The sequence below is a fragment of the Lepisosteus oculatus genome, chromosome 8 (assembly GCF_040954835.1).
Source record: "Lepisosteus oculatus isolate fLepOcu1 chromosome 8, fLepOcu1.hap2, whole genome shotgun sequence".
NCBI classification, from domain to species: Eukaryota; Metazoa; Chordata; class Actinopteri; order Semionotiformes; family Lepisosteidae; genus Lepisosteus; species Lepisosteus oculatus.
The window spans coordinates 22,436,600-22,455,479 of NC_090703.1; the positions used below are offsets into that span (position 1 = coordinate 22,436,600).

The window sequence follows — 18,880 nt, forward strand, 5'->3', positions numbered from 1 at the left end:
CAAAGTTCTAGTGAAGGCTAGGTGCTCTTACCTTATGGAGATGCTCCAGTGCCAGCACTATCTCTCCACTATACAGGGCCACTTCATGCTCTTTGAATCGTTCTCTTTGGGACAGGTGTGTGAAGAGTTCTCCCCCGTTCACGTAGTCTGCAAGGCAACATTAACAACTCAACCTCCCTCTTTCATATGTGGCTCTGAAAACCCACCTACAACAAAAACATTTTCCTAGTCCACTTGTGTGCATTTTTTTTTTCATTTCATTGGTCAAAGGACAACTGCTTCTAACACGCCCTTACAGAGATTAAAAGGAGTGTCTTGAACCTACAACACAATGTCAATGAGACCCCAGCAGGTTGATGGCAACCCAGGTCACACTTTCCTAGCACAGACACTTTCTGTTTTAATCAGCGGTGTCTAGTGAGAGTTCAGGGAGTTAACAACCCAGCAGGTTGATGTTCATTGGATGTTTCATTTCAATCTATGCTTCGCAAAGAAAATTAACATAATGCAAGGGTTCTGATCAACTGAGCAAGTCATTTGTTCAGGATTGGTCCATTCTGCACCAACCATTCAAAGTGAGATCCAAGCTATTTAATCTAAAGCAGCATCTGTTCAAAATATCAAAATGAAAATAATGTTACATTTTTATTTTTACCTCTCTGTTGGTTACTTATTTCTCAGTAAGACATGAACTGTCCACCCTAACATAGCTGATGATGGAAGATTTTAGAGGATACAGAATTTAATATAAAAGCTTATTTTTGAAAGCAATAAGTCCTGCAGTGCTGAAATTATACAGAGGTCAGCAATTAGGAAGATAACTGTTAAAACTAGTTAGGATGGAGAAACTGTACATTATATCTAAGAAACAAAAATGAAAAGCTCCTGCAAGTGGCATGAATTTATGATTTTATGACAGCATGTGATATATGGTGTGTAGGGAGTTAGACATGGGGTGCAGTTTTTAGGAATGGAATGCTAAAACAAAAAGTGTTCTGACATGACAAAAGATACAGGGTGCATACCTCAATTTAATGTTGTATATACATTCAGGAAATCAATCCATAAAAGAGCACTATAAATTCCTACAATACATTCCTGAGCATAACTGTTAAGTCTCCATGTAGATCTCTCATAACTGGACATAGGAAGAGGAATGAGGAACACTAGCATGTGGAGATCTACCTGAACTTTAGATCTGAATTTCTATTGTTACCATTGCTAAATGCAAGACGATTAAAAGAAAAAAACTGTTAGAGACTGGTCAGGCAATGCTCAGGCAAAATGAAAAGAGCACTGCTGTTCTGAGAGAAATTAGGCAGTTTTACTAAAGGGAACTGAAGTTAAAAAACTAGAAGTTTTCATTTAATCTTGGCTTCAGATCAGTCATTGCTCCAGTTAATTCAAACCAGAGAAAGGGGATGACGTGCTGCAGTTACAAACAAGAAGCTCTTTTCACTTAAAAACATTATGTGAGTAGAAGTCTCATCTGTGTGATTCCTATCTGGTTCTTGTGTCGCATATAGTAAGAGCTGATATTTCACTCTGTCTCTGCAGGGAGGACCATTCTGATTCTCTCTGTTGTTGCCACTCAAGCCACTTGGTCTCGTTTTTTAGATTTGCAGCCACCCGTCACATGACACTACAACACCCTAAACTTCATTATTATACACTGTTCAACTGGAGACGATCTGAAAGAACTAAAAACCAAATCCCTTGCATTAATGCTTACGAGAGAAAATGACATGCAGAAATAGAGTGTCAAACACAAAAAATTGGATTTTCCCCCAGGTATAAGGGACACGATATGGCATGGTGGGGTTGTATTTAGCTCCAGTGCCTCAGCGAAGCTGTCCCATCCAGAGCGTAGTCCTAGCTTGTGCACTATTAGCACAAACCGACCGTCATTGAGAACAAGGGGCATTCTAGCGATGGACAGGTGGATGGATAAAAGACAGCAGCCCAGCTGGGGGTCAGACAGGCCAGCGTGTCGGAGCAGAGCTGTACCCAGGATGAGGTGCAGCTTGGTGTCCGTCTGGAAGGCGTAGTGGAGGGTGACCAGGAACGGTGATTGCCGGATGTGCTCCAACACCTGCCGCTCTGTCCGCGTGTGCTCTGCGGTCTTGGCCTTCTGGATGATCGTGGCCTTCTTCAGGACTTTCATGGCGTACAGCTTGCCCGCGTCATGGCCGCTGACCTTCCTCACGAGGAACACCTTCCCGTAGGCTGGAGGAGAAACAAGGAAAAGAGGGGTTACAGATTATAATACAACAGTGCCAATACCAGCGCTATCGTTCAGAAGAATAAGGAGTGCAAAAGAATGAGGCACTGGAAAAAATCACATCGACAAGCTATACTATCTCTGATTTCCAGTCATGACTCTACAGTACTGTCACTGATCACAGCAACCTAATTGTTGAGATCTTAAACCCAGAGCAGTGCAGATCTTACCCTAAAGATCGATCATTGTGAACAAACAGTACCTGTTAGGAGAGAACAGCCTGGGTGATGAAGCAATACCATCAGAATTGACTGCAATTCATTAAAAAGAGACCACTATCCAGTAGCAATGTGGGAGACTGAATCCACAAACTGTGCTCTCACCATGGGTTCCACGATCAGAAATATTAATTGGTCAAAGAACCTCTGTCAAAGGTAGATGACAACAAGGCTGTTTTGTGAACACAAAAAAGGATGGGAAACCCTGATTCTGCAATGGGAACAATGGTTTTAAACCAAGCCAATTGAAAACATTCTAACTTCACACATTAATGCACAGCATCCAAGGAAAAAATTAACAGAATATAAGCAGGAACTGTTAACTTGTCTCTTCATCTCTTCCCAGAAAGCCAGCAAATGCAATATGAAGTAAGTGACTCAAACTACACAGTATCTCCTCAAATAAATATCTTTAAATCCAAAAAACATGCAAAGGATCAAACCATTGACCAGGAGAAACAAGTTTCTTTATGTGTACTACATTTATTAATCTATTAAAAAAACCTCAGAGTAGTGAAAACTACTGATTTCACGACTGCCAACAATAGCAAGGGGACGTTGAAAAGAGTACAAATACAGGAATATGTATATGCTTAACAGGAAGAGGCTTGGAGTGTAATTTCACATCTAGTTAAGACTTCCTCTTTCAAGAAAAGGGAAATAAAATTTGGCAATGCCTTGGCTGAGAGATGAGTGTTAAATGAGGCCTTCTGTTTATTTTCTGTAATCCGGTTACACTCCAAGAGATGCCACTAAGGGCCACTTCCCTGTGGAACAGCCTGGAAGGGGGAGCTGAACAACGAGTCGCAATGCTGTTTCCCGTCTCCTTTCCCTGCCCGTTATATCAGGAGGGATCCACACCTGATCTAAAACTAATAATACTACTTATACCAATTTGCAAACAAAAACTGGACTTCGCATCAGATTAAATTAAAATTTAATCCCACAAACCAGTCACAAAGTAGCAGTGCCTTTTCTGCTTTCCAGAGGTTAGCAGCATTTTAAGTCGCAGCTTCCCAGTTGATTTGAAACCCATCCAGCACCATCCAGAATGGTGAGCGGGGCAAAACTTTGATTTGACTGGGGCTGTGTGTGGCAAAATCTTGCAAAAAATGTTCCTGCTTTACAAGAATATGAAATAATTACAAAAAACAATAAGAGGAAGTAAGCCTGTTATCAGATGTAGCTAGAAATGCTGCTTAAATGCAATTCATCTCATGTCTTCCATTTTTCCTTTTTCTATGTTGTAACATCAATGGTGGAGCTGCATCAAATGGGCCAGATGAGGACCGCAGCTCCCACAATCCCCCTATAACAGCCGACACCACTCCAAGGAGTGAAGGGCAGCAGGGGATTACAATACAGGAAGGGAATTATATGAAGGAATAGTCCCGTGGTTTGGCCTCCTTGTTGGAGAAGAGCCATGACAGCCAGGGTGTGCTGGTAAAAGAACAACACTGGAGAAAGGACTCTGTTTTGTTGTTGTTCGTTTTGTGTATAGCAATAGCATTTATTTGTAAAGTCTAGCTGCACAGCTGCTAGTGAGGGAACCTGAAGAGTTCAGCCAGAGCCCCAGACACCAGGGAAACTTTAGAATACCACACAAAATAAATAGATTACACTGTGCTGGTGAACACAATTTTATTGGAATACATTTCATTTAAAATAGAAGCAACTTGGGACTTGAGCAGGACAGATGTTAATGCTGTAGCAGTGAACGAATGAAATCTTTTTCCGATATTCTTCTGTCTACTTTGTCTTGGCTGAAGATGGATCTCAGTTTTTGCAAGACCACATACCAGGTTTAATCACATTAATGCCACATCACGCATATCCCTCAGCTAAGACGAAAAATCTCCCGTTCTTATTAAGCCATGACTGACGCACATAAGGTACTGCTCTTCTTCCTCCACTGTTGCGCTACTTTTCTTAACTTCACAGTTGGATCCAAGGGTTGCCCGAGTTTAGGGATCATCATGGTGAGAGCCTTTGTTTTGAAATCCAAGCCGATCGAAACATGAAACATGACAATTAAAAATGAGAACTTCACACCTGAGAATTTTTTAAGAACCAGAAGAACTGTCCTCAAACAGCGGCCTCTCCAATTCAGCCATGATCAGACAACATTTTTGAACCTCATTATGACATTGTAGGTTATAAAGCTGACTGACTTGTATATGATGTACAGTACAGAGACAAGTTATCCATCTCCCAACTCAACTCATCTCTCAGCTCAGACATGATTAATTGTTCCCCACCATTTCTGCCAATTACTGGGCACAATTTCCTCAATTCTCCTGGGGCAACGATTCCATCAGATGCTGGATTTGTAACAAATCCTGTTTCAGGTACATTATTTCCATTTTGTGGGTTTTCCACTGACATCGTCTTCATTCAGTGTAAGTCCTTTACCCAACCAGCTCTCCAAGTTGGAGGATCTGCGTTTGCCTTGGTTCTTGCAGGGGAAAACAGCTCCGACTTTCCACCTGTGAGCTTAGGATGATACATACCATAACTCAGTTTTATTGTTTTTAAATGTAATTTTACTACAAGCCGCATCTAGATGATCATCTTTGGTTAAACCCCCAATTCCACTGAGAAAGGACCTATTAAATCAGAGAATAAATAAGATTCTGTGAGCAGAAAGTAGCAGCAAACTGGCCGCGTAGCCTATTTTATCAAGTCATTACAACGACCTAAGACCACAGAGAGTCAGGACCTCGGTTTTACGTCTCATCCAAAGGACGGCGCCTGTTTACGGTATACTGGGGCATTAGGACCCACGTGGACCACAGGGTGAGCACCCCCTGCTGGCCCCACTAACACCTCTTCCATAAGCAACCTTAGTTTTTCCCAGGAGGTCTCTCATCCAGGTACTGACCAGGCTCACACCTGCTTAGCTTCAGTGGGTTGCCAGTTGTGAGTTGCAGGGTGATATGGCTGCTGGCTATAAATTCTATAGATTATGACATTTATAAAACAAACTAAAGATTAAATTTTGGAGCTCATCATGGAGTTTTATGAACTAATCTGAGAAAAGGTCATTTGTATAAAATCATACAAAACAAATCCAATCTCTTTCAGTTTTTAAAAAAACTGTTTTGCATTTTTCTTTTCATACCCATCCAATCTGGAATCGTCAATTATTTGTTTCGAAATGGATAAACCTTTGGCAAATAATTCCTGTGCTGTAAGGGAGACATTCTCTCTGGACCTGCCCAACAACCCATTCACCTCTGAAAGGAGAAGCGATGCATCTCTCACTGGCATCTGCAGACACACAGGGGTGGCACAAGCCACTGTTTCACCAAGAGTCCAGCAAATCTGGACAGACTCAGCCCAACCTCACCACCACTGACTCGAGAATCATGGCACAGCTGGCTCATAGCACTGAACCAGGCTCGAACCTGCAACTTCTGGGCTCCACCTGCACCTCTAGACAGCACCTTTATTGGCTGAGCCTCAACTCTTTCATGTTGCGGTAAAGTAAGAAGGGAAGAAAAATCAGAAAGCAAAAAAATCAGAAAGCAAACCTTGAAGATTTGATTGTTTATTGTTCTAATAACATCACAGGAAATTATGTTATGGCCTATCATGGTGCATTTAAGGGCAGCCTTGTGGAGCAGTGGACAGGATTCTGTACTTGTAACTGGAAGCTTGTTAAGTTCATATTCCAGGTGAGAGACTGCTGTCGTAACCCTGAGAAAGGTATTTCACCCAAATCACTCCAGTAAAATTACCAAGCTGTATTAATGGGTGCAAATGAAAGTTGCTTTAGATAAAATATATGTCAGCCCGACAAAATAATTCACAAAAAAGACAAGTATCCTTTTCAACTCCAGCATTTTTTAAACAAAAATAGCAGTTAAATAGATTTTGGAGGCAAAAATTGAGAAAATTAATAAAAACAAAAATACTCACCTGAAAATACATGAAGGTTTAAGGTGTGTTCTCTTAAGTCCTCCCAGAGGGAATCTCTGAAGTACAGAAGCATTCAAGACTGCCGGTAGGAACTGATTACACACTTCTACTTGCATCTTAAAAACAAAAGCTCTCTGTCTGGTTTTCAGGTGAGGTCTAGCAGCACACTGCATTGTCAAGATTAGCTGCATGGTTTGAGGATTTTTTCAGTTCTGAAAACATGCAGGTCTACTGCAAGGTAGACAAACTTCTGTCCTCAAGGGTCTCCGTCCAGCAGGGTTTCTAGATCTCTTTGAATCTCCAGCATCTGAAGAAAAGAAGTCTTGAACTTCTCCAAATAATGAGCTAGATTAGGTAATTAGGGCCTCAGGTGGAAGGAAGACCAGAACTGAAGTTGTGCCTCTCTGGTGTTAATGACTGTATTCACCCCATTTCTGGAGCAAAATTCCACTGAGAAAAGTATATTTTGGAAAGGTATCCAGACGATGGATACCAGGTTCTGCTTCTATGACAAACATTCCCCTCACACTTCACATGCCGAAATGTGAACACAAGCCAAGTTAGGACATGTCTTTCCCACAGGACCCAATTCACATGTGTAAGTTGTGCATTTTTTTTTTCCATTTTTAAAATATTGTTTTCAGAACAGTGCAGTTGGAGATATAGTTTGATTAAACACACACACACACATCAAAAAGACAGTTTAATGAAAATTGTATAAATCAATTTTAATTCTCAACTAAGAATCCTGCAGCACCAAAAAAGGCTGAGTAGACAAGTCACTGCCGACATGGTAAACGCCTTAATAGCAAAGATATTTTCAGTGCTTGTGCAACAGTCAATATTACTAAAGTCCTTAAGGAATGCAGCTGCTTTCACAAACTGATAAGTCTGTAGACTGTGGCTGTCTTTCACTCGGTGCCAACATATGTTTGAAGATTTCAGAGCAGATGGGAATGTGAGCCCGTTGAGTGGGAAGACAAGCCTGAAACTTGTCACCTTGGAAACGATGAACATGGTGATGGAAGTGACCGTTAACTCCTTAGAGAGCCCACAATATATGGAACAAAGATGTACAGTCGAGTATACCGTAAAAATGTTCTTCCAGCTTTAACCAAGACAAACCATATTCCTTGGTTCTCACTTTATTTGGGTAAGAGTGAAACCTGTGATGCACTCCACCTCTGAAAGTGTAATTATCCACATTAATACACGTATGTACAAGGGAAATTGTATATATAAAACACAATGGCAAAGGATTTAAGTGCAGAATATCAATGTGTGTCACAAGCACTTCTAAAAAACACCAGAATATGTATTGTATAGTTTTTACAATTATACTGACAAAGCCATTAAGCTGAAGTGGCCCTGTGGGGAGGGAACGAACTTTCTGTACTCACCCTGTACTGTACAGTATGTCGTGCAAAAGCACATAACAGGGCACTGAATGTATAGTACGTGGTGTGGCTGCTGACTTCTGGCCAGCTGGTATTTAGATGTTAGTGAGGGAAAAGTAGCAGAGGTTCAGATTACTTCACCTCGACTAACCCTACCCCTAGAATAAAGCCTGGTCTGTTTGTCATGCAGAGCAGCGAACTGTTGGTTGACTGGCATTCATGTTTCTTTTCAGATTCAAATTATCTGACAGGTTCAGCCTGCCCATTAAAAGCCAATGTGGATGTCTAACTTTAAAACAAAAGCAGAATTAACTAATAATAGTGGGCCTTTTATTGGGTTGATATTTTGAAGATTTCTTATGCGTGGCTTTTGACACCTGGCATGAAGGGGAACATGTAAGCTATTTCTAGTCTAGTAGGCCATGGAGGAACGCGATGCAGAATTCAGTGATGAAACTACTGGTATGAGAAACACAACAAAAAATGAGCACTTGTGCAGCACCTTGTCCACAAATGTTATGGTCAGACAAGACACTGACCTTTTAGCCCCGCATTGAAACAACAGTGGGAATACCTGTATTGTCACGTGTGATCAAACTCATCTCACGTGAACCTGAGCGCTCAGACAGACCGTATTTTAAACCTTGCCCCATCACTTCTTTTTTTCCTCCAAATCTTCTACTGCCCCCCTTTTCTGCCTGTGGTCAAGGCCAGTTTGCTTTAGGACAGGGATAACTGCATTGTAACACAGAGTTACCCTCAAAAGATACGCAGAAAAGCATTCCAGCAAACGTACTTGTCAAGACCTCTTCACGTGGATTCTGTTCCTACATACTGACCAGGACTACCGGCCTCTTTCTCAGAAAGCACTCCTGCACTGGTCCTGCATTATACCTCCACTCATTATTTGCCAGATCTTTACCCACTTCCAGAACAAACATAGGCACGGGGTCATTGGGGTCTACTACACAATGTACGGACACCGCTCACGGACACGAGAGCATTGAAATGGAGACGACTCACCTCCAGTGCCAAGCACCTTGAGCAGTTCGAAATTCTCAATTCCCACTTTCTCCGCATGGCCCGTCAGGTTCGCTGGAAAAGAAAAGCCAGACCTTGGTCAAGCAGGCAAGCTCAATCGGGCTTCCTCACTCGCATGGGGTCCGAGAAACAGCAATATGTGCAGCCCCAGCCACTTACAGCCTTCTTGCAACATATACTGTGGAACTACACTACGCACGGCAAACTATTGTAAAAATCGATTGTTACCGTTTTGTAGATACAGAAGCAACTCGTTTTCCATGTTAGATGACCGCAATTCCCTGACCCAGTAAGCACTGACAGTCTACACTATCATTAGGAGAGATAAAAGCACATGGTTAAGCTGCTTATGTGAAGCTTTACTGTAATGTCTCTCTCTCTCAATGGGTTACAACTAGATTCAAGCAATCGGAAGTAACCCGGAATTAACGTCACTGCTAACCTGCCTTCTTTAGCTTCTCATAATTTGGAGCTTACAAAAGAGGAAGCCTAAGTGAAGGGCGGATGAAGGCAGGGGCAGCCATGGAGAAATATACATTTTAGGAACCCTAATCTGCATGCTGGTCAATCAAGGAGACGTTCTCCCTGCCTGGTAATTTACTTAAAGTAAATGCAATATGAGCTTGTAGAAGAAGCACAGCCACCTGCTGCTATTGTCCTATTCTGCTACAGTAAATCCCCAGTCTAAACACTGCTTATATTTCTCAGTGGTCTTCTATTAACATACAACCTCCCTGGCCTAACAATAAAGCCAGTGCAGTGCAGGTGACAGAACTGAAATGGAAAAAACAGAAATAGAAGTTGACTAATGCAGTTTACTTGTACGGATTACATTTAATATGTTACAGGGTAATTTATCTAAATGACAACAGGAGAATCATCTTCACACACTTGAGGAGACACCATTAAATATTAATTATCACAATATAAAAGTCTGGTTAAGGGCGATGCCTTATTATTTAGTAGTCATTGTTCAACAAACAAATGCTGAAGATATGAAGCTCTATGTTCACGCCCACACGTCCCTGCTGTTGGTAGCCAATTAATGAACAGCATCTTCAGCCAGGTACCCTCAAAGCAGCCAAGCGAACACTTCCCCTAATCACAAAAGGATCTCGACTTAAGACTTCATTTGCACTCAAAAGCATGGATTGTGCGGAACAAGGAACTGTACCTCCAGATCAAATGAAAGGAAATGAAAAAGAGGAGCTGCCTGAGGGCAAATTGCAAAAGGCCCTCACTTCCTCTTGAGAAACGATCATGTGCATGAAAATACACAGGATCACAGGGCAGGAGACGGCTCTGGAAGGGCCTAAGAGAACACATCCAAAAGTCACACGGCACTCTTCTCCCTGACACGTGCTCTCTGCACCTCCAACCTGCCAACATCAGTCAAGACTTCCCATACCTCCAGCTCCTGGCCACAGACCTTCTTATCGCCATCGCTGCACATTCATGGTATATAAAATACACAGTGGGCGGAGCGGTGGCACTGTGGCTAAGGATCTGCACCTGTGGCTGGAAGGTTGCTGGTTCAAATCCCGCAGCCGGCAGAGGAACCCTACTCCCTTGGGCCCCTGAGCAAGGCCCTTAACCCCAACTGCTCCAGAGGCACCGTATAAATGTCTGACCCTGCGCTCTCACCCCAAGCTTCTCTCCCTGTCTCTGTGTCTCATGGAGAGCAAGCTGGGGTATGCGAAAAGACGAATTCCTAATGCAATTGTATATGACTGATAAAGTGATTGATCTTTTCTTAAATGCCTTTGGAAACATACAGTCCTGTGTGATACAACATAATAACATATTATTTGACAATGAGATCATCATCAATTTCATCCTGGAATTATGTCCCCTCAAACATTTTGTGATATCTCTGGAAGTTAATAAAGTATAAGCCTGGTTGATGGCTTAAATGCATGCAGGACTGAGTGGTCACTGATCACAAGCTTAAACACATCTGGGAAACAGGGCTCAGACATGAATTTCTAGCAAGTTTCATTGTAAATACCCCTGGTTGCAGCACACAAGGAAAAACAGGAAAGATCTGGGGTTCTTGTGCTATATAAATGTGTAAGAATTTAAATCACCATAAGAAGCTTTACAAGGATGTACCGCTACCCCTAGTGTCTTCTTTTCGTTTGCCTGACCTAAAAACCACCTGAGCACTGCCACACAGGAGATCCCAACTCATTTCTCATGTCACATTCCTGCTGCAATCCAAGTTGATTTTCCAGGAACAGCATTAATACAGAACGGGGGTCAGATTAAAGTTTGCGACCTGTATCACTTCTGAAAATATTTTCTGTCCCTTGCCGTTTCCTCACAGCGATAACTGTGAATCCAGAACTTGAATCCAGCAGGCAAATGTGAGTCGTCACTCATTTTAACACCTCTACTCACACCCATTAAAAAACTGATGATAATCTTTTCGTAAACATGCTGTTCTGCTAAGACTACTGTGAGATCTGATCCTGACTTCTCATGTTGTTTGACTTTAACACGAAGGCCTACTGTTGCTTGAATGTCACAATGACAAGACCACTGAGCTCACAAATGTGGTTCAAATTCAGTTTGTCAAACAGGAAGAAAGATTTTCACCACTCGCTTCACCTTTACAAAATTGAGCTGTTTCATAAGGAGCCACTGCTGTTTTGCTTTCTGTATGAAGAGAACAGATATTTGATGTGTTTATTGAAAATCCACAACTGCACTGCCGGTACATTAAATCCCTTACAAGACAATAACACATTTGCAGGAACAGCAGCTTGGGACTGATTTCAGGTACATCAGAAGATCTGTTCTCATTTGTGACATCAACAGGAGACAATACAAAAGAAGTCAATAAAGCACCTGAAATGAATCATGCAATCTCAAAAGAAATAGCAGCAGAAATTCAACATATGATTGCTGACTTCAAAGCCATTAACTGTATTCATTTTATTCTGCATTCACTTAACTTGCACTGTAAAGTGCTGCTTTTCAATTTATGCTGCTTTCATGCACATACTCATTTAACATCTCGTTTTTCTGAAACACTTAGATCTCACTGTTTTTTTGTATGGTCTACCTTATGTGTATTCAAGTAAAATATGTATTCTCTTTATGGCTGTATTTTATGGTTAAGGGTCTGATCAAGAATGGCAGCACAGAGGCAGAGTGGTTAGCATTGCTGCCTTGCAAGACTGGGATTAATTCTGGACCTGGGGGGCCATCTAAATGGAGTTTGTATGCTCTCCCTGTGATGCACGGGTTTCCTGCAGGTGCACCTTCAGGAGTTCCAAAGACATGCTGGCAAGTTAATTGGCTTCTGGGAAAATGACCCTAATGTGGGTGTGTGCATGTCAGTGTTTGTGTCTCTGTGCGATGCATCCCACCTTGTGCCCCTTGATTGCCAGGATAAGTTCCATTTGCCCCGTGACCCTGTATTGGATAAAGCAGTTAAAAACTGGGAGAAACACTTCCTTCAGCATTGTGCAGTTTACATCTATAGCACTTCTACTGAAATCTTTGCATCACACTGCGCCCAGCAGCTAGGATCAATCGCTGCTGCAGACACACTAACCTCCCCTCCTTCTGAATCGGTCACACACTGGCAGAAGTGACAGACCCAGACGGAGCAATAGTGGGACACAGCTGATCACTAAAGGGAGACTTTTGAGAGTGGGCACAGTGCTTACTTACAAATTCCTCTTCTAAACTCAGACTTCTCATTTGCAAAGTTCACATTGCAGCTTGGGAAGGGAATGCCTAAGTTCATTTAATGCTTCCTTTAAGCGGGCTTCCTTCCAGAAGGATGCCTTACACACTTTAAAATGATGGAATTTGCTTCAATCTTGCTGGCAGACACTCCTTTTTGTATATTTGTGAGGTCAGAGGCTGTACCAGTATGGCCAACATGCTTATTTTAATGCACACGTGTATTCCATTGGGTTCTCCATACATCCAATTACAATTTCATATGGAAAAAGTTAAACCAGACAGGATGGCGAGCTGTGAAAGTAATTCAAGAAGGAGTGAAAAGGCAAAAATAAAACCCCAGTGCCAGCAAAGAACAAGGCATGCTTTAATTTACTAAAAAAATATCACAGAACAAACAGTTTCTTACTTCTACTGAAGCAGAATAAGCTTTTATATATTTGCTTCAGGCCATAATTACTAACTGAACAAAAGCGGTCATACAGAGTTCCAACAAAGAGCACAGAGCTGAACCCATTTCCATTTATGTTTTCTTGTGAGCCTTACAAAATGCGCCTTTCTTCTGGGCTCGGTTTGCTTATTAATTAATAAACACTGTGCAAGCACCAAAGTACACAAACACATTAGCTGCCAGTATCTGCAGTGACAACAGCCGCAGGACACTTCAGAGCCAGCTCAAGCCTCTGCTGCAGCAGCGTGCTTTTTCGAACGAAAAGGAGAGTAACTGCACTTACTTGTCAGCGGCTCACTGAAAAAGTGAGCCATCTGAGCCCCGTATTTTAAACGCTGACAATGCAGGTATAGCAGAAATACAAAGACAGCAGAGTGCAGTGACAGCTGTGGTGGTATTCAGGCAGGACATGGGCTCCTCTTCATCCTGTGCTGCCTCTCACTACAGAGCTCTGGTCCACAGCACTATCGGATGTGGGTGCCCTCTTCCTCTCTTGAGCTCAGAAGTGCTGATTAGAACTTTCTCTCTCACATGAGGCTAACTTCAACTGCAAGCAGCTCAGTGGAGAACCAGGGAGATAATACAACAACAAGCAACCTATGGCATGCCCCAAATCATGAGGGCCACAGGACAAATGACAGCTAAAATTCCTTTTAATGGTCAACTCTTGATCTTACCAACAATATTCTAGGTGAGTGGACTACTGTGGATCTGTAGCAGCTCCTCTGATAGCACTTTTAGTCCAAGGTGCTTGCGGTCTTGCATCCAGAGCAAGAAAGGACCACCTCCCTCGCACATCTGTTCAGCAGCTTCTGTCTGAGGAGCAGTTGAGTCCAGAGGGCTTCAAAAAACCCATCTCGCAAATTCAATTATTTCTGACAAAAGTCTACCCAGATTTTAAGCGGGAACACAAGAGACTTATCACCAGATGAAAAAAAGACATCAGCAGTTTTTACATTCAAATCACGCATGCCACACAGGGAAAAAAAACAATTCCTTAAGCACAGCTTTCTCTCACTATTGAATATTATGCAACCTTCACTAGATTCATGTTTTTAACTTCCAAATGCAAGATTTCTTCCCTTGATCTGCCTGCATGCTGTCATAAAAAAAAACACATACTACAGGGCTGTATAATCTTATCCGTCATTCATCAGCGAGTACAGGGTGGCGAACTGTGCTGCCAGGGAGTACTTAGATTCTGGTTTTCGTTCTAATTTAAGTTCTTAGTTACCTTAATTGGCATAATTATTGGTTCTGTTGGAAATTTTTAACAGATTTAAACCATATTTTTTCAAGGCCTTTAAAAACCACTCGGTTCTAAGGTCAAAAGCAGAGATTAAACTCAGGCTTGGATCTATACAGTATAGTTAAAGGCATGAATTTAAATCAAGGAAAAGTTGTTACAATTGCTCCATGAATTAGTAGTACCACATTCGGAGTACCGTGTGCAGCTTTGGTCACTACATTACAAAAATATATTGTTACTCTGAAACCAGTCCTGTACTGATAGGCTTCAAGAACAGTCTCTTTTCAGTCTTGAACAGAGGAGAATACTCTAAATTGTCAAAGGTAACAGACATCTTCAGAATCAACAGTGAAACACAATCCAGATAAGGGGAAGGGCATTCAAAACCAAGAGCAGGAGATACTCCCACCACCTTTGTGTATAGAAGGGTGGAATAAGTTACCCAGCCTCGTTCCTGGAACCGATACCTGGGTGGCTTCCATCAAGAAACAGCTGGATGAGAGCCTTGGATCAATAAGCAATTAAAGCCAAATTAATAAAAGGGGCTGAATGTCTTCCCTCATTGGTAATCTTGCATGTTAATACTGAAAGAAGTATTGAGGTGTGCCAGTTAATTAAATGATCAGGTCAAATTCAGCTCATGTGAAGCAAAATCCAAAAGGCCCTGCTGTCCTCCCAGCATCTCTGATCGAGCGCTGACATCAGTATAAATCAGTGCTCCGTCTCCTCATAACACGCCTAATTACACAGCTCCCGAGCTTATCAAATTACTGCCGACCGATTCCCAATTGAGCTACATCTTAACTGTACTCACACACCATTGACATGGAAACCTAGCTGCTTGCTAGCACCTCTGCACCAGCACAGGTTAAGTAGATGAGGCAGACATTGGCTTGTAAGGGATCCTGTGCGTCCTACAGCGGTGAGGCACAGGGAGATCTTGCCTGAGACAGGCCTGACATGGGGAAGCATAGGCTGGTAAGGAAGAGAGCTGCAAACAAGGCCAAGCTATTCCAGCTTTGAAAATCGAACACACCCGGCGTCAAGTGGACCAATCAAAAGCACTCCCCCGGCTACAAAGTCAAACTGTTTCCCTTTCTGCTCCTGAATAAACACAGCTCACTCATTGTGATCGGTACAGAAACAGCTCAATTTAATTACCCATGATGATAGCGCACTGCCCAAGGGACATTTCTAATGCACTGGCAAAATGTACTGCTGCTTGTATTCTGGGCTTCGAGACTGCAGTTGGAATTTATTTGGAGAGCTTTATTTCACTGAACTACATTCTCTGAGGATTCTAAATGAAATCTCTGAGGACTGCAAACTAAGTTTGCCAGGAGAAGGCAGACACAATATTCAGAATTTTAAGGTTTTGATCCGCAGAACATTTTTTATACATAATATACTCTATAGGCTCGTATAATTCATTTTTATAAATTGCACTATTCATTTTTGTGGTGTATTTTTCAGGAAACCGTTACGATTAAGCAGGTTTAGTTTTATTTCCTGGGTTTTGGTTCAATGCTGGGGGGAGGGGGAGTATATACACAACACAACAGTGCTGAGAAAGTCTTATTTTCCTGGATGCCCTGGGATACTATGCACCTTGTTCTAGCACCAAAATGCTTCACCCCCAGAAAAGCCTTGTAATGAGGATAAAGCTCTATTTATTTTCAAAGAAAGAAAGCAATTCACATCACTGCATCGTGAAAAATGAAGAAAATTCAGGACAGTGGTTAAAGCCCACTGCCATTCTAACGACTCAGCAGCTCCTTTTTTAAATCCCGTTCCTCAAAACCCCTAACTGTATTTTTAAGGTCTGTCTGACTTTGCAATAGAGGGAATTTCTGTCAGGCAAGAAGCTTTGCAGAGAAGTGCAGGACTGTTTGGATTCTAGAAAATGCACTCCAATGTCTGTAACAGCCAGACATGCATCTGCTGTTAACCATGACCTAACAAACATGCATCTAAGCAGCAGGATGAATTACAGGGAAAACAAGCCACTGATAGAAAACTATATAAAAGCAATGCAAGAATCACCTCTCAGCCTTCTTCACAGAGAGGATGACACTCCTCCATATGTATTAATGATGGCAGCCACTCTTCCACTCACATACAGAGGCTTCAGAATAGTATTTAAAGGCCATTAGCACTGTTACGGGAGCAGCGCAGATAAATATACTGTCATAAACTGTCATAATAAACTTTTATAAACAGGGCGTATAAATTGTCAGAGTTAAGTAGGTCTTTTCTGTGTCCTGTGATTTCAAATGCTTTGTTTTAATACAGCCTGTTCTATACAGGTATACAGTTGAAACAACTGATAAAGTCCACACCTGTTAATTCTAATAGGGTACAAGATGGCTTTTAAACTGCAAAACTACACAGTGGACTGACCGGCAGTTTCAGCATTTAGTACTGTCTGAGAGTAGTAGCATAGCTTAAAATGCACAGCAGTTTGAAAGTTTCAAATGGGGTCCTTATTGACAGAAGGCTTCCTGAAAACCTTTTTTTTTTTTAAGGCTAAAATAAACATTTATTAGGCTAATAATTGTGAAGTCAAAGAATAAACCCAAGATAACTAGGTTAAAGCATTCACCTAGGTATACAGACTGAGAGCCCGAGACAGAGACTGGCCTATATTACCATTCTGGAAATGCAGCCAGAAAGGGAATTGTTGGGATGGCAAACTCCAGGTCTCCAGTGTGGCCAGTATTCCTGATTTTCATGCCAGCTGAGTTTATTCTTCTCAAGGAACTCAGCTGAGCTAACTGCTTTCTCAGCGGGGACTACTTTTCAAACTCCCGCTCAGTGCAGTGCAGATATGTGGCACCTTTAAAAGAACCTGAAAAGAAATGCTATGGCTTTCTAATTAATCAAGCCATCAGATCCTCGTCAGGCCACTGAAATCTAGACAGAAAAGCCAACTAAAGTGCTCCTCAAGGGATGGAGTTTTACAAGATCAGCTGAGGTGGTCTTTTTGATATTGGCGACAACAGACATGCACTGGAATCCCTATGCAAACCAGACCCATCAAATACCATTTGACTTGAAGGAAGAATGAGTCATAAAAAAACAGCCTGCACATCCCAGAGAAATTTTAGCACTGATAGCAGTGTAGTCAGGAACACAATGGTTGTCAAAACAGTGATACTGCAGCATGACTACAGCACCCAGTGAACCTTAACCAATTTTGCAAGTGCCTGGTCAAGAGTAGTTTCTTCCCACAGATCTGTACCCGTCTCAATCTTTATTACCTGATGAGACCATTTATATTAGTCACTTCATTTAGGATCGAATACAAATCTACTCTAAGAAAATAAGAAATAATCATAGGAAACACATATGGAAGAGTATTTCAATACAAAAAAAGTATTGATGTTATTTTGTGACAGATTTATTACTTTTTAAAATCTGTGGAATAGTTTTGCAAAGCAAAACAGTGTCAAATAAACCAATTGATTACTGCTATATACTGTAGATAAGAAGAGCCATCTCTATGTTGTATACTTAAGGAAAAGCAATGCACTGCACTGATATGAACACTTCACCAGGAGTGGGCAGCGTCTGTGAAAACTGTCAGGAAGGACAGCTTTAAGATGCTTGGGTGCCAGATTTTTGCAAACAAATGCACGCAGAGTGTTGCACAGGTTATAAAAAAAAAATGTTCTTTCAGTGCGATACACAAAACTGGGATGGCCAAAATTTAGATCCTGCCCCTCTTTAAAAGGCTACTGAGATTTATCAGTACAGAGCTTAAGACTTAAGAAACAACAAGGCTCTCAAATTTAAAGTGCAATGGGATTCTCTGCTCTCTGACTGCAAGTCTTGTTTTTTTGATAACTGATCTTCTATATGTAACTAAATCGGGTTGGGCTGCGTTACCATTCAGCTTCCAGAAGGTGGCGAGGAATTTCAACCTAGTGTGAATGGGCAGCACTTCTGCCCCTTATGCCAGCTCCAGCTGAGGCTTCCCTAGTGCCAGAAGAGGCTCTGTGCATCAGGCAGCTCTAGCCTCTCACAGGCTTCTCAAGAGCAACAAATATGACCTATGAACCAGTCATGCTGTATAACAACAGTGGCCATCGCAGAGGTTCTCCCCACACAACACTGTAACATTAAACCCGCTTGGCTGGAGCTGCCGGATTTGATTTCAACGGCATGATTTATTATCTTGGTGGAAAACAATGGGATCACTCTGAAGTAATTGGACAGCTTACCCGCAGGGATAAATGAAGCCCGGCACATCCAACAGAATCTACCAAAAATGAAATGTACGGCACAGCTTTTGTCTTTTATACATTTACAATTGATAGTCATGAACCCAGCTCATTCAGAATAGTCAATTGTAGTTTTAACACGTCCCAGCACACAGCTACAGACCCCTCACAACTGAAATTAGGAGAGAATGGGGAATAGCAGACAGACTCCTCCAACCCACCTGCCTCACCTCTAGTGTTTGTATTGCACTCTGTACCCCTTTAACACACTCCAGACAGGGCAGATCGGTACAGGATGTTAGGCACAGATGGGAGAGGAGGCATGCATCTCAAGTCTGCTAGAGACATGAACCAGGTTTGAACCCGTGACACCCAGAACCAGCTGAGCCTCTTAGGAGCCCAC

At 42.0% G+C, this 18,880-nt stretch overlaps 1 protein-coding gene across 5 annotated transcripts in view; it reads right to left on the reverse strand.

Annotated features, from left to right (window-relative positions):
* Positions 1–18,880, reverse strand: part of rps6ka5 (ribosomal protein S6 kinase, polypeptide 5) — a 56,097-nt gene that overhangs the window by 23,279 nt on the left and 13,938 nt on the right. Inside the window, exons 1-4 of one of the 5 annotated variants that reach the window (XM_015351145.2) lie at positions 13,289–13,527; positions 8,841–8,912; positions 2,008–2,226; positions 32–147 (exon numbers count right to left, since the gene is read on the reverse strand). In XM_015351145.2, coding sequence (XP_015206631.2) covers positions 32–147; positions 2,008–2,226; positions 8,841–8,912; positions 13,289–13,319 — 438 coding nt within the window. In that variant the 5' untranslated portion in view covers positions 13,320–13,527. Of the gene's footprint in view, positions 1–31; positions 148–2,007; positions 2,227–6,420; positions 6,477–8,840; positions 8,913–9,086; positions 9,288–13,288; positions 13,528–18,880 lie in introns of those variants that run through there. The other 4 variants (XM_015351144.2, XM_069193397.1, XM_015351143.2 and 1 more) reach the window with 4 other exon arrangements.